The sequence below is a fragment of the Pteronotus mesoamericanus genome, unplaced genomic scaffold (genome assembly GCF_021234165.1).
Source record: "Pteronotus mesoamericanus isolate MK-2021 breed Mesoamerican mustached bat unplaced genomic scaffold, CSHL_Meso_final contig_130, whole genome shotgun sequence".
In the NCBI taxonomy this organism is placed as follows: Eukaryota; Metazoa; Chordata; class Mammalia; order Chiroptera; family Mormoopidae; genus Pteronotus; species Pteronotus mesoamericanus.
Window position 1 is genome coordinate 12,990,511 of NW_026555060.1, and position 24,066 is coordinate 13,014,576.

Consider the following 24,066-nt stretch of genomic DNA (forward strand, 5'->3'; position numbering starts at 1 on the left):
ATCTGCTGGGATTTGATGTACACTACATTCTATGGTCATTGGCATGATACGCAGTAACTAATATGGTACAAATCCATTCCATTTTTTTTCACTTGTTTAAATTACTTCTTTTAGTGAAAGAAACATCTGATGTAGAAGACATATCAAATCTCCCAAGGGCAAATTTTTCCTTAATGTAATAATTCCCACAGATAGATTTAAAGAAGAGTAGGAGAATGCGATGGTTAATTTTATGTGTCAACTTGGCTGGGCCACAGTGCTCAGATATTTGGTCAACAATTCTGGAAAGGTGTTTATCAGATGAGATTAACAAGCAGATCAGTGGACTGTGAATAAAGATTGCTCTCCGTAATGCTGGTGGGCCTCACCCAATCAGCTGAAGAAAGATGAACCTCCTCTGAGCAAGAAGGAATTTGCCAGCAGATGGCCTTTGAACTTGAACTACAACTCTTCCCTGGGTCTGTAGCCTCCAGCGGGTCTATGCTGCTGATTCTGATTTACTCCCCAATCATGTGAGCCAATTATTTAATCTCCCTTTCTCTCCATATACAAGTTCTGTCCAGAAAAAGTTCAGTCATTGCTGATATAATTATTGCTATAACGAGAATCCGTAACATCGATGTAACCTGGCAGCTAAGGAAAGGGGACTGGAATGAGCATGCATAGCAATGATGATTTCACTGTACTAGTTGATGGGGGCAGTGATGCCGTAGAATGAGCATGTGTACTGTGCGGCCCTCACATTCAAAATGACTGAGCAAGCAGAGCAACAAATCTCCATCATATTTTGCATTAAGCTTGAACATTCTTCCATGGAAGCTATTTGGATGATTCAGAAGGCCTTCAGAGATGATGCAACAAGTGCAGCGCAAATAAAAGTGTAGCACAAACACTTCAAAGTGGGCAAGAATCTGTTGAAAGTGACCCACAGTCTGGAAGGCCTGCAACAAGCAACATACCTGAGAATGCTGAACGTCTACGGGCTGCAATCAATAAAGATCAGTGACTGACAGTGCAAGAACTAGAAGCAGTTCTTTTTGGAATCCCCAGAGGATGGGATTCCAAAAACTACTGTGTCCAAGATTTTGATGCAGGACCTTGGCATGAAACATGCCATGGCAAAATTTGTTCCACAGCTTCTGCTACCAGAGAAGGAGGAACATGGTGTTGCAGTTGCTAATGACTTGATTCAAATTGCCACCAATGAACAGGATATCCTCAAGAAGGTCATAACTGGAGATGAACCATGAGTCTCGGCTATAATCCAGAAACAAAGGCCCACCTGTCCCAGTGGAAGTAACCTGGTTCTCCACACCTGAACAAGGCACAGCAAAGTCACGGCAAGATCAAGACCATGTTAACTGTGTTTTCAGATTGGGAAGGTGTTGTCCATCACGAGTAAAACCTTGAAGGCCAACCAATTAATAAGGAGTACTACCTCAATATTCTTTGTCAGCTGAGAGATGCAATATTACAAAAACAGCCACAGCTATTGGCAACTGGTGATTGGCAGCTTCATCACAACAATGCATCCACTCATGCGTCGTCTCATGCAGAGTTTTTTGGCAAAATATCAGATCACCCAGGTGACTCAGAGCCCAGATTTGATGCCCTGAGATGTCTGGCTTTTCCTAAAACTAAAATCACCTTTGAAAAGGAAGAGATTTCAGACTATCGATGAGATTCAAGAAAATATGACAAGGCAACTAATGGCGATTCCACCAAAGGATTTTGTAAAGTGTTTTGAATAGTGGAAGAGTCACTGGGAGAACTGTGTGAGGTGCCAAGGTGCCTACTCTGAAGGGGACTGAGGCATCATCCTATGTACAATGTTTCTTGTATCTCTTATCTTCTTCAATAAATGTCTCTATTTTTCATAGTGTGTGGCTGGATACTTTATGGACAGACCTCCACCTATACTGCATTATGAGCAAGTGTAATTTATCCTAAGAATGCAAGGTTGGGTCAACATATAAAAATCAAGTATTGCTATACACTACATTAGCAGAATAAAGAATAAAATCTATATGATCATATCAATTCATGCAGAAGAAGGATCTTCTACATAGAAGATGGAATTATCTTCAAATAGTTTTATTTCCTTTCCAATCTAGGGGCCTTTTATTTCTTTCCCTTGCCTAATTGCTCTGTTGCCACCTCTAGTACCACATTAAATTAAGTGGCAAAAATGTACATCTTTGTCTAGTTTCTGGTGTTAGAGGGGTAGTATTCAGTCTTTCACCAGTAAGAATGCTGTTAGCTGTTGGGTTTTAGTAGATGGCCTTTATCAGATTGAAGAAATTCCCTTCTGTTCTTAGCCTGTTAAGTTTTTGTCACAAAAGGATTTTTTTGCCAAGTGCTTTTCAACCCAATCCAACTACCAACACTGTTCCTCAAGGCTGCTGCTAATCCCACATTGCTAAATCAAGGTCAGTTAGTTCTCCTTCATCTTATCTGCCTTCCAGTAGCCTTTGTCAGAGTTGCTCACTCCTTCTGCCTCTCCTGTTACTTGGCTCCTAGAATATCACACTCCTGGTTTTCCTTCTACATCACTTGGAGTTCTGTTCTTGCCTTTATCTACACTAAGCCTTAGTTATCTCATCCAGGTTCATGGTTTTCAGTTCGATCTGAATTTGACAACTTCCAAATCAATAGCCTGAACTCAAAGTTGCCTATCCTATTGCCTATTTACCGTCTCTATTTGGATATTTTAAACTCAGTATGTTCCAAATGGAATGCCTGATCTCCTTCCATAGTCCTTCCCATCTCAGTAAATGGCAACTCGATCTTTGTAGTAAGTCCAAAAACCATACACTCATCCTTTATCCTCCAATTTGTCTGAAAATCCTGTCAAAGTCACCTTCAGAACATATCTGGAGTCACACTACCTCCACTGATAATATCTTAGTTCAAACCCCAATCATTTCTCGCCTGCATTACCACATGGCTCCATGCGTCTGCCCTTGCTCCCTCCCAGTCCACTATCAACTCATCAGCCAGAGTGATCCTTAAATACATGTCTCATGCCATTGCTCTGTTCAGAACCCTCCCATTATCCCCCATTTCACACAGAAAAGCCAAAGAATCTCCCTCTCTCCCCTCCACAGCTGTTTTGTTATCTTGCTAACCTATCGATTCCTCCCTTGTTCACTCTGCCCTGCCTACACTGGTCTCCTCATTGATCCCCAGACACATCAGGGCCCTGTCTCAGGGCCTTTGCACATGCTGTCCCAGTCCTCGGAACACTCCTTTCCCACGGGGCTTGCTTCAGGTTTTTGATCAAACATGACCATCAGAGGAAAGCTTTCCTTAACCCCCCACTGAAACTTGAAACCCCATTTCTGCAGCTCCCCCATCACCCCATTTCTGCTTTACTTTTCTTCATAGCACTTATTATCATATATCATATGAAATAATTAATTATCAGTCTCCATCCCTACCCCCAATATGGAAGCTGTATGAAAGGGTGTTCTCTTGATCCTTCTTAAAACTCCAGGGCCTAGAACAGTCTAGAACATATAAGGCACTCAATACATATTAGGAAAAAAATCTAGAAATAGCATTGTAAGAAACTTCTACTCTGCATAGACCAGACAAAACTGCTAACCAGGGCTAAATTGGTTTTCTCTTGAGGGAGCATGGGAGTAGGGAGGAAAAGGGACAGAGATTCCTGTTTGGCTTTCAAGACTTGCAATTAATACTATTTGACTTTTTAAAACAATGTATTACATAAAGCCATAAGAAACTCCTGCCATTTAATTGGGGTTTTTTTTGACCTACAAATTAGCAATTTCATATGCTTCAACCTTACACACATCTTACTTTGATAAAAATACAATTTAAAAAATATTTTCAGCCCAGGTCTATATGGGCAACTAATAATTGACAAAGGGGGCAGAAGCATAAAGTGGAGTATTAATAGCCTCTTCAACAAATGCCGTTGGGGGAGCTGGACAGCTACATGCAAAAAATTGAAATTTGATCATCAGCTGACACCATACACAAAAATAAACTCAAGATGGATCAAAGACTTAAAAGCAAGTCGCAACACCATAAAAGTCCGAGAGGAGAACATTGGCAGAAAACTCTCAGATATCCCATGCAGCAATTTTTTCACCAATATGTCTCCTAAAGCAAGGGACAAGGGACATAAAGGAAAGAATAAGCAAGTGGGACCTCATCAAAATAAGAAGCTTCTGTACGGCTAAAGAAAACAGCAGCAAAATGAAAAAGGAGCCAACTGTATGGGAAAATATATTTGCAAATGATACATCAGATAGAGGTTTGATCTCCAAAATATATGAAGAGCTCACTCGACTCCACTCCAAGAAGACAAATAATCCAATAAAAAAATGGGCAAAGGACCTGGGCAGACGCTTTTCCAAGGAGGAGATACAGAGGGCCCAGAGGCATTTGAAAGGATGCTCAGCATCACTAGCCGTCAGAGAAATGCAGTTCAAAACCACCATGAGGTACCATCTCACACCGGTCAGAATGGCCATCATAAACAGATCAACAAACAACAGGTGCTGGCGAGGCTCTGGAGAAAAGGGAACCCTAGTACACTCTTGCTGGGAATGCAGACTGGTGCAGCCATTGTGGAAAGCAGTGTGGAATTTCCTCAAAAAGCTGAAAATGGAACTGCCTTTTGATCCAGCGATTCCCCTGCTGGGACTATACCCAAGAATCCCAAAATGCCAATTCAAAAGAACCTATGCACCCCAATGTTCATAGCAGCACAATTGACAATAGCCAAGTGTTGGAAGCAACCTAAATGCCCATCAGTAGATGACTGGATCAAAAACTTATGGTACATATACACAATGGAATACTACGCAGCAGAAAGAAAAAAAGAACTCCTACACTTCGCGATAGCATGGATGGAACTGGACAGCATTATGCTAAGCGAAATAAGCCATGGGGCGAAAGACAAATACCATATGATCTCACCTACAAGCAGAACCTAACCAACAAAGCAAAGATGTAAGGAAAATAAGACCAGCAACACTGAAAGGAAAAGAAACCAACAAGAGGGAAGGAGGGCGGGGTGGGCAGGGGAAAAAGAAGGGAAGGAGCAAGTCAAGGAACATATAGCAAGGACTCCTGTACAAAATGAAAGTGGGGGAGGACTGAGGGAGGGAGAGGGGGCAGGGAAGTGGTGGGGGAAGGCAGAGACAAATGTACTTGGAAAAATTAATTAATTAATTAAAAAAATAAAAGCAATTATAAAAAACATTTTCAAAAATTTTGGAGTGGGGAGTACGGAAGAAAATTTAGGAGACAGGAAGGAAAATATTCACAATTTTGACTTTAAAAATAAAAATATCTCTAGGCTGTGAAACTTGCATAGAAAAAGGTAAAATTAACCAAAAGACCAGAAAAAAATGCATGCAACAGAGACAGTTAATAGTTTATCAAATTACAGGAAGCTGACAAAAGATCTAACAGAAGAAATAGGAAAAGAAATTATTATTCAATAGCAAAAAAATAAAAATTCATAATACTGCATGAAGTCACAGTATATTCTAAGGTGTTTACCAAATATACTTTTACAATAAAAGACTTCTGCAATTTATAATAACATGTTGCTTATGAAACGTCTTTAAAATGAATAAAATCTGTAAGTATTTTGAGGATTTGGCTTTTGGGGAAAAACAGAATACAACAAAACAGTCAATTTGCTCAACGTGTTAATAACAAAGTAGTAATGTAATATAATGGTATAAAAGTAGCACAGTAATCCTCTTTCCCAGGGGAATATGTTCCAAGACCCCCTAGTAGATGCGCCATCTCAGTACTAAACCATAAGTATATGCTATGCTTTTTCTTACACATACATACCTACGATAAAGTTTAACTTATAAATTAGGTACAGTATGGGGGACATCAGAGGAATGGCGATGTGAGAAGTCCTCTTGGTCTCTCCTCTTGAAGTTAAAACAGTCTGAACAGCTCTAATTCAACAAAGTATTTCTTGCACAACACACACACATGCCTGAGAGAGCTACTTGTTGAAATATCCAAAGGTGCATGCTGCGGCTGACCCCAGAGATGGGTGGAGATACAGAGGTGAGGCCACTGAGGTCTTCCAGGCACCATTACTGGAAGAATAAAGCCACACCATTACAGCAGCCTCCCTCAGCTCACCCCTCCACCACTCATCATGGTGGCACTGCTGGCAGCCTCTGGTTGCAAGAAACAGTGCTGGAATTTCACAGACATGGAACCCCAATGGCCACCATATTCTCCCACAGGGTTGGTGCCCTGGGACCCAGCAGGCCTGGTCACAGAGGGTTGCCTACCTCCCCAGAGAGCACAGGACATCTTCCATTGCCCACAGAGATCTGAAAAGCCAGAGAGGTGTAAGGGAAATTTAAAAAATCTGTGCTTCTGCACCAACCACTAGAAGACAAAAGAAAGACTTCTTCACTTGATCTTAGCCAAAAGGCCAAGATGCGATAAAAGACAGACTTCTTATCAATCTGCTGGAGAAGTCTAGACAGAGAAGGAAACCATCAAATACTGTGAATAACCAAGGTAATGAGGCAGCTCAGGAAGAAAATGAAAAATATCCAGAAAATAAAGATATGGAAACATGTGATTCAAATGACAGAGAACTCAAGATGGCAGTTCTGTAAAAACTCAATGAGATAGACAAAAACAGAGCTAAGCAGTTTAGTGAACTCAGAAATGCGAGGTCTGTCCGTAAAACGTTCAGTTGTTATTAATGTGACGAGAAGGGTCTGAAAGACATACAAAAAGTTTACGCAACCCTGGCTGGGTGGCTCCGTTGGTCGGAGCATCACCCCATACACCAAAGGATTGCCAGGGTTGGGAGTTTGATCCCTAGTCAGGGTGCATACCTAGGTTACGGGTTACATCCCCATTCGGATCGGGTACAGGAGGCAAACGACTGATGTTTCTCACATCAATGTTTCTCTCAAAAAAAAACAAAAACCAATAAACATATTCTTGGGTAAGGATTTTTTTTAAATGTTAATGCAACAAAGAGGTGATTCTTGAAAAGATTAATGAAACTGACAAACTTCTTGCTAGACTCACTAAGGGACAAAGAGAAAAGACTAAAAAAATATATCAGAAATGAAAGAACTTACCACAGACACCACAGAAATACAAAGGATCATATCAGAATGCTATGAAAGAACATATTCCACCAAATTCAATAATCTAGAGGAAAAGATAAGTTCCTAGAAATATACTCCCTTCCTAGACTGAATCGTGAAGAAGGGAAAAATCTGAATAGACTGATAAACGGTGAGGAAATTAAACAATCTCAAAAACCTCTCCAAAAGTAAAAGCCCAGGGTCAGATGGCTTCATTAGTGAATTCTACCCAACATTCAAAGAAGGTTTGATACCTATCCTTCTCAAACTCTTCCAAAAAATTAATAAAAGGCAATACGTCATAACACAAACAATGAAGCCAACATACCCTGGTACCAAAACCAGGTAAGGATAACACACAAAAAAGAAAACTACAGACAAATATTTCTGATGAATACAGATGAAAAAATCCTACACAACATACTAACAAACTGAATACAACAAAACATTAAGGAAATAATACATTATGATCAAGTGGGGTTCATTCCAGGAACACAAGGATGGTTCAACATATGCAAATCAATCAATGTGATATACAATGTTAATAAAATGAAAGATAAAATCATATGATTGTATCAGTAGATGCATAAAAAACATCTGACAAGATGCAACATCCATTTATGAATAAAACACTCAATAAAATGGGTATATAAAAAAAGTACCTCAACATAATAAGGCCATACATGACAAAGCCTCGTGGTGAAAAACTGAACATTTTTTCTGTAAGATCAGGAACCAGACAAGAATGTCCACTTTCACCATTCTTATTCAACATAGCACTGGAAGTCCTAGCCAGAACAATTAGATAAAGAGAAAGAAATAAAATTGGAAATGAAGTAGTAAAATTGTCACTTTATACATATGCCATAGTTCTTTACATAGGAAACCCTAAAGACTCAACCAAAAAAACTATTAGAGACAATAAACAAATACAATACAGTTGTAGGATACAAAATCATGGTACAAAAATCCACTACATTCTTACATACTAACAAAGAAATTTCAGAAAAAGAAATGGAAAAAAAATAGTTCTTTTTGTAATTGCCACAGAAAGATTGAAAATGATAAAAGAAATAAAAAGGTATTCTGTGATCATGGACTGAAGAGTCAACATAGTTAAAAATGGCCATATTACCCAAAGTAATATACAGATTAAATGCAATCTCCATCAAAAACTCAAGGGCATTTTTTAAAAGAAATAGAACAAAAAAATCATCAGATTTGTATGGAATTACAAAAGAATCTGAATAGCCAAAGCAAACCTGAGAAAAAAGAATGAAGCTGCAATTATCACACTCCCTAATTTCAAATATACTACAGAGCAACAATAATCAAAGCAGCATGGTATTAACAGAAAAACAGATACAAAGACCAATGGAACAGAATTGAGACCAGAAATAAACTCATATGTAGGTCAGCAAATAATTTTCAACCAAGGAGCCAAAAACATACAATGGAGAAAAGAGAATAAATCACACTGGGAATATTGGAAAGCCACATGTGAAAGAATGAAACAAGAGATTACTGTTTGTCCCCATATACAAAAATTAACTCAAAATGGATCAAAGACCTAAATATAAAATCTAAAACAATAAATTACACAGAAGGAAACGTAGATACTAATCTTATGGACCCTAATCCTAGAATTTTATAAATTTGATCCCAAAGGCAAGAGAAGTAAAAACGAAAATAAATGAGTGGTACTATATCAAACAACAAAAAGTTCTCCACAGCAAGAGAAACCACCAAAAAAATGAAAAGGCAATCAACCAAATGGAAGAAGATATTTACAAAAAAACAGTTCTGACAAGTGGTTAATATCCAAAATATATAAAGAACTCATACAACTCAACCACAAAAACAAACAATCCAATTAAAAACTGGGCAGAGGGCCTCAACAGGCACTTCTCCCAAGAAGACATACAGATGGCCAACAGATATATGAAAAGATGCTCAACTTCACTCACTGTTAGGGAAAAGCAAATCAAAACTACAATGAGATGTTTCCTCACACCTATTATAATGGCTATTATCAACAAGTAATAACAAGTATTGGAGAGGTTGTGGAGAAAAAGAACGCTTATTCACTGCTGGTGGGAAAGTAAACTGGTACAGCCACTATGGAAAACATTGTGAAGATTTCTCAAAAAAATTAAAAATAGAATTACCACATAACCCAGCAACCCCTCTTCTGGGTACTACCCCCAAAAATTTGAAAATATTTATTCACAAAGATATATGCACCCTTATGTTCATTACATATGTACTGTTCCATTCATTACTCATGGTGGCCAAGACATGAAAACAACTGAAGTGTCCCTCAGTAGATGACTAGATTAAGAAGTGGTACATACACACAACACAACACTACTTGGCCATAAGAAAAGGTGAAATACTGCCATTTGCCAACAACATGGATAAATCTTGACAATGCCATGCTAAATGAAATGTCAGTCAGAGATAGTCAAGGACCATATAATTTCACTTATATATGCGATATAAAACTGAAAACAACAAATGAACAAATAAACAAACAAAAAATCTCAGAGACACAGACAACAATACGGTGGTAACCAGAAGGAAAGGGGAGTGGGGGGTAGTCAAGGGTCGAGGGGGTCAATTGCATGGTAATGGAAGGAGATTTGACTTTGGGTAGTGAACATTCAATGGAAAACACAGATGATGTATCATAGAATTGTACACTTGCAATCTATATAATCTTATTAAATAATGTCACCCCAATAAATTTATAAAAATAAAAAAACTACACAAAGAGAGTAACAATAACTGATAATGAAATAAAGCAATTTTAACAATATACTGTAATGAAAGTTTTGTAAATGTGCTCACTCATTTCAGGGAATTCCGTGCTGACGTCTTTGTAGAAATGCTTCCTAGCTCAATACATTGCCATCGATCAGAACTCATTTTCTGTTCACTTTTCCTACCCACAAATTAAATGCCTTTGCCACCTTAATTAAGCACTTATCATGCACTATGGCTATAACTTTTGTAAAGTTTGAGGTGCGACAGCAAAACTAGCACAAATTTTTTTCCTGCTTCACGACTGATTTGTTCTAACCATTGATCTTAGCAACCTCAGCATACAGTATTTTTTCCTTATTACACTGAGAACGTTCACCTTTTACTTAAAGCAAGCCCTTTATAGCTTCTCTTTGGAATATCCAAATTGCCAGCATCACTAAACTTGCACTTGGGGGCCATTATTAAATAAAATAAGAGTTACTTGAACACAAGCACTGCCATTCTGAGACAGCTACTAAGTGACTCCTGAACAGGTCACATACACAGTGTGGAGACACTGGACAAAGGGATGATTCACGTCCCGGGCGGGACAGAGTGGGACTGTTCACATTTCGTCACACTACTCGGAAAGGTCAGCAATTTAACACTTACGGATTGTTTATTGAATTGTTTCTGGAATTTTTCATGTAATATTTTCAGCCTGCATGTAACTGCAGGTAACTGAAACCGTGGAAATGAATAAAGGGGGAGGGGAACTACTGTCATATAGTTTTAATAATAATAAAAAATATATATATATATATACATATCCATATCCGATACCCATATCCATAGAATAAATCAAACTTGTTCTCTCTGAAAAAGATGTAATTTTTTATTTTGGGGTGTCATTAGTTGAAGCGTTTCCTCAAAAGAAGAAACTTTTATCAGAAATAATATTAGTTTAAGCATCCTATTATCACATATCCTTTTAAAAAAAAGTATTTTCACTGTATGCTTCTCTTCTCAGGTGCCCTGCCATCTTCCCTACCTCAGCAGTAGCTAAATGAACTTCTAGGTGCATGAGCCCTCCGTAGTCTCTTAATGCACATGTGTCAGCACAGGCATTTAAACCAGAGAGCAGTAACATCATGCACATATATTAAACACGTCAGTCACGGTTTCCCTTTGCCATAGTGAGGTATGAAAAGGACAACTATTGCTTATAAGACCAGGAGTTGAACAGAGTGGACAGTTAATCGGAGCTTGTAAAGTCAAAATCCTATGAAAGCTAGATAGTTGGGAAAATCTTAAGTTTTATTCTGTCAACACTAACACATTTTGCACAACATTCGGTCCTCAAAAACACTGATTGTCCCATTTTTCTTTAAATACTTTTTGGTTATTTTTGTTTCCCTGCATTTGAAAACATGGATATAATAAAAAATACTTTGTTATTCTAATACAAGCACAAACTCAAGTGTTAGGAGAATGTCTATTAATATCCTGCCTCAGCATTGGCAAGCAATGAGGAGTGGTGGGGACTGCGCTGAACTGGAGAACTTGTGTTCCAGTGAAGGAGTCTATTGTAACTCAGTGCTGCTATTGGGAGTTGAGAAATGGCTTGGTCAAATCTTTTGTTTTGTCAAAGGAGCCAGAAATTTTTACATGAAATTCCCTAAATTTGTGTGTCTAACAAAAATACATCTTTTGTATAAACAACCTAAAGATTGTCTGTGAGCCACAAGTATTATATTATTTTAGGATTCATGATATTCCCATTTTACCTAGATGGTGCCCTACTGTCATCTGTAAACGGATGATGTAAATAGAATGGTCTCTTGGAAGAACAAAACCCTTTGCCTCTTCAAAAGAAAAAAAATTTTTTTTCCTGAGTCATGAGTTATCTGCATGCTTAACTTCACCTGTTAATGCCAAATTCTTTTACCTAAATTAAAGCACTCCTATAGTCTTAATTCCATTAATCTAGTCTGCTCTGGGTGTTAGTTCAACCAGTTATTTTCCTGTCTGAGACTTTCTACCCATAGGCTTGATCATCTTTCTTCACAAAATTGATCTTACTTTCTTTTCCCACTAAAATATTCCTACCCTCAACTATAAAAACCCACCGTGAACTCAGCTGCTGTCTTTCACTGTTCACCATTACATCTTGACACCTTGCAATTTGGCTTCTAGTAAAGTTATTTCTCAGATGTTATCACTGACCCCAGAGAACAACAGAGTTGTTTCCAGAGCTAAAGGCATTTTCTTTGAGCTCTTTAAAGAAACCCACCTTGTTGACCACATTTGCTTTCAAACTTCAATTTACGTCTACTGATTAAATATTAATTTTATAAAATTCCAGCATGCTTTAACACAGATTAAAAATCCGTATTTGTTCTTTCAATAAAATTTTATACAAATAATAATGTGAGTACAAACATCAGGCAAAACATTTATAAATGTGTAAGTTATTTAGCCTGTCACCGAAGACCTCACGTTATTAAGTGCCATGCTAAATTTCCAGCCGTATCTTCTACATGTCACCTAACCTTAAATACACCTCTGCAACATCATCTCTCTCCATGCTACTGTTTCTACCTACATCCTCTGCTGCTACCTCATTCTTCCTAATCCGTGGTGCCCAATTTTATTGTCACTCCTTGTGGGACTGAGTCCCTCGCTGCCTCAGGCTGAGATGATCACTTCTCCCTGTGAATGGTATCATTTTATGTGACATACATCAGATAATGTTTTATGCCATAGTATTTCATTGGATGGACACACACTTACTGAGTAACTGACATTACATAAGCCCTTAAAGTCAGGAGACCGGGTACCCCTCTTTCTACGTTAAGAGGAAGTAGCTTACATTCATAGCTGCCTCTCTCCTCACCTCTCCTACTGTCCACACTCCGAAGAGGTCTCCTCGCAAACTGGCTCTGGCTTGGCCAATGGGACATCAGCAGATTTGATGCGAACACAGGCTTCAACAGGACTTACACACCAGAGATTGTTTTCTTTATTACTCTCTGGAACCCTGAGATCGCTATAACGGCTAGTTTACTGGAGGGTAGAAAACTACAGGAAACAGAAACAAGTTCACCCAGCTAAACCCCTCCGCCCCCTGACCAACCAGACCCCAGCCAAACTACCAGATTACAAAGATTCGGCAAGCCAATACAGACCAGAACTGCCAGGCTGACCACAAAATCAGAATAATAAGTATTTGCTGTTTTAAGGCTTGACAGTTTGAGGATGTTAGAGGAGGGGTTCATCAATATACAGAGTATCTGGCACACTGTGTTTTTCTGAAATGAGTAAAGAACTAATAAAATTTTAACCTCTCTCTGATCATCTGATTCTCTCAGTAAATTACAGTTTTTTCTAGGTTAAAAATAGGAATATTTTATATTTTTGCATGGGTTTTTTGTTTCGTAGAATAAAAAAACTAGAGGGCGGCATATTTTGAAGGATAGAATACAGGTATTATTAGTTACATAGATGTGGATTTGAAACCACGATGCACCATTTACTGTCTTCAGGTCCTTAAGTAAATCCTTTAATCTTTCTGAGCCTAAGTTTCCTTTTTGTAAAGTGGATAAAACATCTGGCACATTTCTTCAATAACCAAGAGATACTATCATATACAACTGACCCTTGAACACAGCGGGTAGGGCACCAACCCCTTCTCAACTGAAAATCCATGTAAAAATTTTGACTCCTCCAAAACTCAGTTGTCCCTTGGTACCCACGGGGGATTGGTTCCAGGACCCTCTTTTCACATGGATAGCAAATCTTACCAACGTTTAAGTCCCTTATATAAAATGGCACATAATAATGCATACACATCCACCAACTCCCAACTCTAGGTAGAAAATACTGTTTTCGGTCCATGATAGTTGAATCTGTAAATGCAAAACCTGGGGATACAGGGCTCACTGTATATTTATTGAAAAATATCCATATGTTAGTGGACCCACGTAGTTCAAACCTATGTTGTTCAAGTGTCAACTGTACATAAATACTAATCTGCAGATAAGGAGACTGAAGCAGTTCTCTCTATATCTGTGTTTCTGCAAAATCACCTCTCATGACTGAAAGTAAAGAAGTTGTCAGTGCGCCGACACATGGCAAGCGCGGGAAAGGTCTGAAGTGAAACATGAATGAAGATAATTCTGGTGCCTTGAACATTTTAGGTATCTTGGCTTTTGCTTATAAAATACTCCTTGGCATTTCTTAACTGGAAATTTTTCCTTCCAATACTGATTAGCAAGTTAATAATGAAGCATACTTATAATTGGAGCTGTTCATTCAATGGTTATTTGGGGGAAGAGTTCTTAATGCAATAACAAATCATTAGAAAACAACCAAAATGTTTTAGAAAGACATAAGTTATAAAAGCTTTCAATGATTCACAGCTAGCCAGATAATTTAGAAAAGTCCACGTACTCTTAATGGAGTAAAAGTAGCAGAAGTAGATGCTTTTTCATCCTCTTTCAAAAATAATATGTAACGGTTTACAAAAATACAGCCTCTGGAAAGCTTCTTGAATAATAACCAAAACACACTATGAATTCCTTTGTGTCCAACCCATTGAGCCTGTTTAATATAAAGGTTCATGCTACACCCAGTAAATGTCATGGCATGCTAATGCAAATATGCTAATTTATGATAAAATAATATAATCGTTTTGTAGAACAACAGAAAAAAAGACATCCTCGTCCATGGCCAATTGCTCACCTATATAGGTTCCACTGTTGTTACCAGCAGAGTCAGCATCTTCTGGATGGAGTGTAAAAGCATACAGAACAAAAGCCAAGAAATAAAGCAGAAGTTAGAAGCCCAGCCACAGAAGCAAAAAATAAATTACTTAAAACCATTATGTAAAGCACAGCAGAGAAAAGCCCTCACAATGCCACTCTTAAACATAAAACATTGTTTTATATTTAAGTTTAAAGTAGCATTTTCAAACAGCATGCAACTCTTTTTCAACCTTCTTCAGAGTTCCTTGTTGAAGTTCCAAGAAAATTATAAAAGGTTTGCCTGAGATGTTTATACTTTCACAGTTAAGGAAATGACAACACTTGATCCCCAGAGTAAATTTATTTTTGTAAATCGGGCTTTTTGCTAATATGTAAAATATAGCACTTATTTTGGCTCACTGGATTAGACAGAAAGGTTAAGATTAAGATACATCCTTTCTCTTGATAGGAAGTGATGCTGTGTTGGAAAGGAATAAAGTAATAATATTTCCACATTTATTTTGGTTTTAAAAATGAACAGATGAAAACATGTAAAAATAATGTGCTATTAATTACTTCTAGGAATTAAATGAATACTGGGTTATGTATGTTTTAAAAACTTAGGTCAAGGAGTACTTAAGATTTTAAATCTCTAACCTTCACATATTGTACAAAAACTTCTGGAACTAATGCACAGCTTGTGTAAAAATCAAAGTAGCTGAGAAGATCTCCCCACATATTTATGTTAAAATAACTCTTTCAATATATTTGAATAACATTGCTGTCTTCATTCACCCTTATTCAAGACTATTGACAGAAGAAAACAATGTACTATTTCAAACTACTTCTATATTTCTGCTAAATGAAGCAAAAAAAGTAAATACATTCCTTTCTAAAAAAAAGTCTAACCATGATTTTTGGTACTGTAATGTCAAGTTGGAAGTTTGGATGTACAATAATCTTTTATAAACTGCTTGTTATATTCAGCTTAAACCCACACATATGTGAACTAAATAAAATTACTAGACTATGCAGGGAAGCTTTTATACATGTACCTTTAATTTCCTCTGAGAAGCACAAAGAAAATGAAAAAGAAGATGATTAAATGTGCAGAAAATACAATTAAAGCAGGAAGATGCTGCATCCAAGGGGGGGAAAAAAATCCACCTACCACACTCAACTGTTTCCTCATCTTAGAAAAGCCAAAGGAAAAAAAAACAAAAAACAAATGCAATTTAAATATTTTAAAATTACAAATCAACAAAATAAGTAGAATTTTTTTAAAAAACACATTTTAGACTGCACTGTAGTCTTGGTGTAAAAAGAATGTATATACGTAACAGTAAAGACACAAAGCCTTCATATAGCTTATTAAATATACAAATGGCGGAAAACATTGTCAGTATTTTTTCAAAATAATACCCTCAATAAGGGAATATTCATTTTTCATAAAACTATCTGTAAACTAATCTGTCCATGATAAAAATAGTAAAAAGAAGAAAACATTTTAGAAACAAGTTTTGCCTATATAATGTCTAAATATCCTGTAAATTGAATAATATCCTGACAATTATCAACTTATTACAGATGTTAAATGAGTCAGGCATAAACTTATTTTCATTCTGCCTACATTATTTGATGAAAGGTATTTTAAAAAGTAATCCTAAACAATTCTTAGATTACTAATAGGACAGTAATTTAAGAGTTAAGTTTGACTTAAGGACTCACCTTAAGGTAAAGGTGGATAAAGAACTGGCAACATAACAGAAGCAAAATCTAACCATGGATCAAGGTAGAACATATCTGTTACATGACCTAATAGAGTGAACGGGACTGATCAGAACAGTTCTGTGCTCTCTTCTGTCTCCAAACTACAGAACAGCAGTCAAAGCAGCACTGTGGGAAGTGTGTACCATGGTATTTTTACTTTCAAATACCTATGGATCCTCAAAAGGTATTGGTTCTATTTGAATAGTATTAGCAAAAATTACAAGCAAACCATTATTATTCAGGCTCATGTTTTGAGTCATCCACATTGTGAGTTTATTCATACTCATTTCTTAGAAGAACTGAAATGTAATGCGCATCTAAACCAATTATTAGAAAACAAACAATAAACTATGTGAGATGGGTTAGCAAAGCCAAGCAAGGAGGCATGGTAAAAATAATATGAGCAGCACTTAAGACTGAGCAGGCTGTAATCTCAGACACTCCACTAGAAAGCAGACAGCTAACCGAGAGTATGTTTTCTGATAGGAACAACAGGATAGATTGATTAGAGAATCAATGTCATGTAAAGCCATGTCATACAAACACACACACAACCCCAAAACTTAAAATACCAGAGTAACTCACAGTAAAAATAAACACCTCTAATCTACATTAAATAGAGTATATGAATATTTTATAGTCTAAAAAAAGGTCATGAATATACTGCATAAATCCTCAAAAAGACTGCCTCCTCCATGCCATACCTAAGTAGGAAGACAAGGATATTTTAGCTTAATAAAACACACGGGTGTCTCCAATGGAATGCATCAACTTCTTTGACAGTGGGAGAAGCAAAAAAAAAAAAAAAAAAAAGAATTTGCTTACACTTAAAGAGGAAAACTACATAAAAGGTTGATCTCAGAGGAAAGTTGGGATACTGGTGTGATTTTTACTATGCTAAGGCACTTTTCTGTACACTGAATATATAAACTTATTTAATTCTCCAACAACTCTATGAGGCAAATGCTATTATCCCCATGTTACAGATAGGAAATCAGAGATATAGAGAAATGAAGGTCTCAGAAGTGGCAAAACTGGGATTTGGATCCAGGCAGTCCGGCTCCAGACTTGAGCTTTTAATCACTATATTACATTATCACACCAAAATCACTTTTTAATTTCTCGAACTTCAAGCTAGAAAATACAAGATAGGGGAGAGGTCAAGAAAAGTAAGTTTCAAGTTCCTTGCCTCCTGTCACCTTCTCCCACCACACCAGCCTCTTGCTCCCCAGCCCTGCAGCCCCGACATCTCTCCTCTCCCCAGTCTCATTGGTAATTCACTCTCTACATCGTCAAGCACGGAAGAGCAGGATGTGAAAATTATCAAAAGCACAGAGAGGCCAACAAGTCCCAAAGAGCACTTATGCTGCCTTCAGAGAATGGAGTGGAAGGACTCTTACGCAAAACATTGGATGAGCTCTGCCCGACGGGGCAGGAGAAACTTTCCCAGGATGCTGGACGTTTCTCTGAAGGGAGCATGTCTGATACTCTGGACAAGTGGAGAAGCTGTGTCTATCTAGCTGTAAGAGTATTTGCAGGGACTAAGTTAAATCCACACCCTAGAAATGGCTCTCCCCTTTCTCCCACACTGCAGTCTTCCCTACTAGTCTGCAACAGTCTGTGACCATTGACCACACCCCTGACTATTAATCTGCTCTCTTACCTGTATGGTTCTGGGTCCCCACACAAGAAGCAAGAAACAGCATGACTTAGAATCCTTCACATGGAGAAAGCTAAAAGCACATCCCTGGATAGTGTTTTATAAGCAACATCTTCATATATTAAGAACACAGTTTACTGAGACAAAAAGTGAGCAATAAAATTAGAAGGGCCTTCACCTCAACCATTTCATGACATGAAGTAATCAGATGCTCAATTTACAGCTTGGTTCATCTTTGTTTCCTTCCACACAAACTCTTACCTTTGGCATCTCTCAAAGAGTATCAGTATTAGAGGAAAAAAATACCTTGAGTAATTTTTAAAACCCCGTATGTGTCTGCTACACAAAATCCCACCGATATTAAGAATATGTTTGACATAGGTTTAGACACACAAATTTAATCTAAGAACATAAGCCATCTAATCTATTTGTTAATTTTTTATTTAACTCTTAATTTACGAATTTAACTTTATGGGTGAGTACACTAAATAAACATTATTTAACGCTCCAGGAGGAAGGCACTTACTCAACTTAAAACATTGTATTACAACAAATGTGGAGTAATGTTATATGTATTATTTGCCAACATTCAGCCTTCTGGAACATTGGTACCACATACAGCAAACTCATTTGTTTAAAATCTGTTCATGGTAAAATTGTGATCTTCATAAAATTCTTGCCAAACAAGGTTATGCCCTGTTTGAATGGATAGCTTCTGGATGCAGTTAAAGATCTTTTTTACCCATATGATAACAATCTCAGCTGGTTAAAACAAATTCTAAAATAAAATATTTTGTATTTTTACCAACTTTAAAAGGCAAAAAACCGTACATTTTGGATTTTTTAATTACAAGAATTCTGAAAGAGCTATGTTGTACAAGGAAAATTTTTATTTATTTTTATTTTTTTATTGTATTTTATTGTTCCTGCTCTTACAGTTGTCCTGGTTTTTTCTCCATCTGTCCCTCTGCACCCATTCCCCCGCCCCTTGGGCAGTCCCCACATTGCCCGTGTCCATGGGTCTTGCATATATGCTCTTCAGCCAATCCCTTCACTTTCTTTTGTAAAAGGAAATTTTTAATTGACATTATCAATCAGCAGTATTAGAATTTTTCAGATATTTATATCTTGATAACTAAAAATGGAAGCTAAGCCCTATAAATATATATCATATCTGAATATTCTGCTGTAAAATATATGAATAAGAGCCTTTTCAAATACTATATAAACTGGACTTAAATATAAATGACACCCTATTGAAGTTAAAGTTAAATTAATATTTATGCTATTAGGAGGATATTCTTAAATACTTTTGATTTCAATAGAAAGTAAACAAATAATATTTCAAGTAATCAAAGAAATTCACATTTCTTTTTAAAGGTTAGGTGATATAAATTGCTTTATAAATGCAACCAAACTATTTTTAAAAAGCTTTTAGCAGAATATCATTGAGTACTTTAAATTATATCAAAACGCACATTGCAAGTTGCCAAGTTTGTGATGGAAACCATTCCTATATGCAACATAAGATATAATCTTACTCATTTCCAAAACATTTAACTTCTGTCTTTCACGTAATAATCTAAAAGTTGGCCATATCAAAGAAAACCTGTGAGACTTCTGAGTCTGCTCTTCTGTTTCTATTACAAATATAAATCTATTATGTGAGAACCTTTTTTTAGATGAAGGAAGGAGGAAGGGGACACAAAATTTTATTCATAATTTCTTTGTTGGATAAAGTATTCTTCCAAAAAAAAAAAAAAAAAAAAGGAGGAGGACATGAGTCCCCATATCAAGCTTCTAAGATTTAGTAATGTTTGATTTAAGAGTTTGTTATAGTTTTTAGTTAGATATGTTTTATTTTAAAAGGCAAATTATTTTGTTTAAGAAGCCTATTTTCTGTAGATGTATTAGCTAAGGGGAGGAAATAACCAAGCAAACATGAACAACACCCACACGTAAGAGCTCTGTTAGAATGGTAGTGTCAAAGCCAGAAGAAGTCAGTATTATCAGAGCTCTTGATTTTATTTACCAAGGAGCAAGAATCCAGCACTCCAGCACAAATATAAATGCAAAACTAATAGTGTTGGGATTCTCTATTCCCTTTTTTTACTTCCATATTGACATTAATTGAACCCCTACAGTTCAGACCCATCTTCCATGAACTTTTTCTCCATGCAATCTTTAGTTACAATGAATGATACACTGTGAATCAAATAAAGAGTAAAGTAAGAGTAATACAAGCAACCAATTTGTGAAAAAAAAAAAAACTGGTCAATTTGATACACACTAAAGTCATTATTCTAAATCCAATACATAACAATAACTTCCTAGGTTTTAAATGCACTTGTAATAATTTTATCAACATGAGTATTTTTTTCATAAATTTATACATACCAACATGACAGAATAATTTTTAGAAATTTTACATTAAATTACACTTTCTTAAAGCCTATTCCATGAATTATTATTCAAAGTCATAAAAATAAAAATTTTATATTTTTTTCATAGCCTTATTCTGTTCTATTCCACAAATCTAAGTACCAAATGCTGAAGTCCAGGAAGCGTTGAGTCAGATGGTCTTTACAAAATTAGGTTATATAAAGCATCACTATCAAATACAAAGTGATAAAACAAAGTGTTCTTAAATGCCTTTTAAAATGTTCCAAACCAGCACCATGATTTTTGCATAACCTTTGAATTTAGGGGTTCCTGAGACAACAACAAAGAAATTTCAAATGGAATTTTAGTTTTTTTGAGTATGGAGACACTGGATTTCACTTTAATTTTCATAGAAATATACTGTATCTTTGAACAAGGTCATATATATTATATACATCACTGTGCCTTTGAACAAAGTCATATATACTATATAGCGATTTAATTTAGATAATATTGACCAGATTTATTGCTATTAAAAAACAAAGAGCATTTATATATCACAACAAACAATGCATCTCTCAGTGAAACAAAACCTAGTAAAAATTAGAAATAAAAAAGAGAAAGGAAAGAAAAAAACAGAAGAAGAAAGGGTGAAAGGAGGATCAGTAAATATTTTTAAATGGCATTTAAGAGGCAGAAAAAGAAAAGAATACTAAAACATCCAAATGATGACATTTCGGTAAAGATAAAATCCTGGAATAAATATTTCTCAGATTCAAATACTGAAATATTAACATATAGAAAATTATGCAAATAAACAGGCAAAAAAAAAGCCTGCATTACAATTATTACTTACACACATACTCTCTCTTCCTTCCCTCTTTCCCCCTACATTCATGCACATCTATACTGAAACCAGTTTGGGAAGAAGTATTAAAAAGACAACCTATCCACTTTGTATAGTTCTTAAAAGAAATATATATCAAAATTTTTAAATAAATAAAAATTCATAATTATATCAAGTTGTACATTTTGAAGTTGCCTAACACTCAAACAAATTTAAGTGTGGATTCAGATTCAAGGACAATCACATTTATTTCATTTTCAGGTAACACATATTTTATCCCACGTGCACCAAACATATTAGAAATGTGCAGAACCCAAATTTAAACCCCTTCACACAGCAAGTCAGATTAATGCCTCAAAGCACCTTTCAACTGGGGAGTTGCCAGTGAAAATTCATCACACTTTAAAATAATGCAACGTTACGGTTAAACTTAAGCTTTCTGATGTCACAATACATGTGGCATTCTACAACAAGTTTTTTTTTCCTTCTGCCCAGACTTAGTGGAGCAAGAACAAGCAGGCTTTTGAATCAGTGCTGCACTTGAAGTATTTGCTTGCTTGGGAGATTTATACCGACTGTAGTTTGGCTCTCTTATGATGTAATTCCTGGGCTATAAGCTTCTACAAACTGACAGAAATAACAGGAGATGTGAAAAATGCAACAATACTAAAAACAGATGTTGGTGTAAAATTCCAGTTCCATTTATTTGCTCATTTCACCTTTTAATGTACAATTTCAAAGCTAAAAAAGGGTGGTTTTTTTTTTTAACTCTTAAAATACCTAGAACCATGAAACACTTAAAAGACATGAAGTAGGAAATTTATGGGATGGGGACTTAAGAGACGTGGGTTGTAAATAGAAGCTGAAAGAAAGGTGGATTGATAGGAAAAAAAAAATCCACCTAAATCCACACTATCTTTTTCAGTAATCGTACATCATTTTTTTTTCTTACCCTTATTTTAATTTAGGCTGGTAATAACTCCAAACAGACAAGTTAAAGGTCAAAGTTACTAAGATTTCTGGATAAGCAAGGAACTAAGAGAAAGAACAATTAATTGTTCTTAGGCACAATTGCTTTTGTTTCCAAGAATGTGGTGAATTTTTCCCCTTAACCTTTACCAAGAAATATCTCACCCAAACCTCCTCATTTATAGAAATAAAATACCTAAATTTAAAAGTCAAGAGAGCAGTAGTTATTAGTTCTTTTCTTAAAGAGTCATGAGTTTATTTTAAATAACTCCTAAACCCCTTTTGTTAAAATATTCACTTAAATTTTGAATTTCTAATATTTTAGTTTCTAACTTGTGAAATAATGACCCAAAAACTTTCACAAGGTAACATGACCTGTTGTTCTACTACAAATACCTGCTTTAATAATCAAAAATAAACACCAAGATTTGGTACTCCGCATTCTTATTAACACACTTACATGATTTCCTGTTGGAAACTTTCAGCGGCTGAACTATTATTTCTGGTCGTCTCAGAGCCAGTCTCCTGGGGAAAAAGGTCAATATGCCTATCAATTTTCAGTACAGACTCAAGATTAATATAAAACCAAAATATTAAAAGTCTTGAGAAAAAAGCTGGAAAGTTATTCAAATTAAGAAATAAATCATCTACTTTCAAATTTTTCTGAATTCTCTCCACCCAAAAATCACTCTTCTTTTTTGCCATCTTTCAGACAAACATCAATACAGTTTCAGATATTAATGTGCTATTTTCCATTTGTTTCACAGCAAAAACCAAATACGACCTGGTACTGTCATATTATTTTTTGGTTATTATTCATACTTAGTTAGATAAAACAGAAATCCAGACCTAAAGGAAAAAGGACGTGAGGGCAAGGTTTTGGTGCTTATTTTATCACCACTGTGCTGAAGTGATATTTCGCAGAGAACAAAAGGTCAGCTGAAGAAAGGCCATCTTTACGTGCCAGGAGCTCACCTTTCCTGGAAGTGCTTTGAAGGAATCAAGCCTGCCCTGGGATTGGCATCACCTTCATGCTTCGCCTGCCACCAGGTTGCATCATCTTGGCTCATAATCTGGAGAATATCTCCCTTTTTGAAAGAAAGCCCAGCTTCCTTACATGGAATTGCTTTATCCTCATTAGGGTCATAGTCAAAGAGGGCTTTAATAAATACCTAGAGAAAAAATTGACTTAAAATGAATACATATAGAAATATATAAAATGGCCAACGATCTTCTAACTCAGATTTAAAAACAATTTTTTCAAATGGAATATTAAAATAAACTTGCCATAACAAAGGGGGTATGTATTAGATGAAAAAACATCAGACCTTCCCCCCAACAAAAATACGATTTTAAGGTAATGATTACCTTGCCTTCTTTAGATGGTGTCTCCTCTTTGATGCTGGGTATGATCTTAAATGTAATTGCTCCCTGAGACTGAGCCTGATCTCAGAGGAAAGAAAGAGTTATAAGAAAACTTCTACAGCCAAGGAGAAAGAAGATAAAACAGGTAGAACACTAAATGCATCAGGAAATTTACAAGCTTGGGGTTTCTACCCTTACGATAGATCAAACTAAGAAACCTATTTTTTTAGAAATTCCTGTAACATGAGAAAGCACTGAAGTTTGTCAAATAAGTTAAAAAACATCAACCACTAAATCCACTTTTACCTCCTGTGCACTTTTAAAATGCCGAGGAATATATTACCATCCCTGTCGAGTTACTTATGCACAGTGTCTTAAACAGACAATTGTAAATATGGAGAACAGATAAGTTGCAAGGCTCAGACTATTACATTTGCATCCATGTTTTTAGAAACTACA

The 24,066-nt window shown here is 36.1% G+C and overlaps 1 protein-coding gene across 3 annotated transcripts in view; it reads right to left on the reverse strand.

Moving 5' to 3' along the window:
- The window catches only part of MPP7 (MAGUK p55 scaffold protein 7), a 247,737-nt gene that overhangs the window by 57,071 nt on the left and 166,600 nt on the right, over positions 1-24,066 (reverse strand). For all 3 annotated transcript variants that reach the window (XM_054592269.1, XM_054592278.1, XM_054592262.1), the window contains exons 9-11: positions 23,611-23,685; positions 23,218-23,414; positions 22,703-22,767 (exon numbers count right to left, since the gene is read on the reverse strand). In XM_054592269.1, coding sequence (XP_054448244.1) covers positions 22,703-22,767; positions 23,218-23,414; positions 23,611-23,685 — 337 coding nt within the window. The remainder of the gene's footprint in view (positions 1-22,702; positions 22,768-23,217; positions 23,415-23,610; positions 23,686-24,066) is intronic.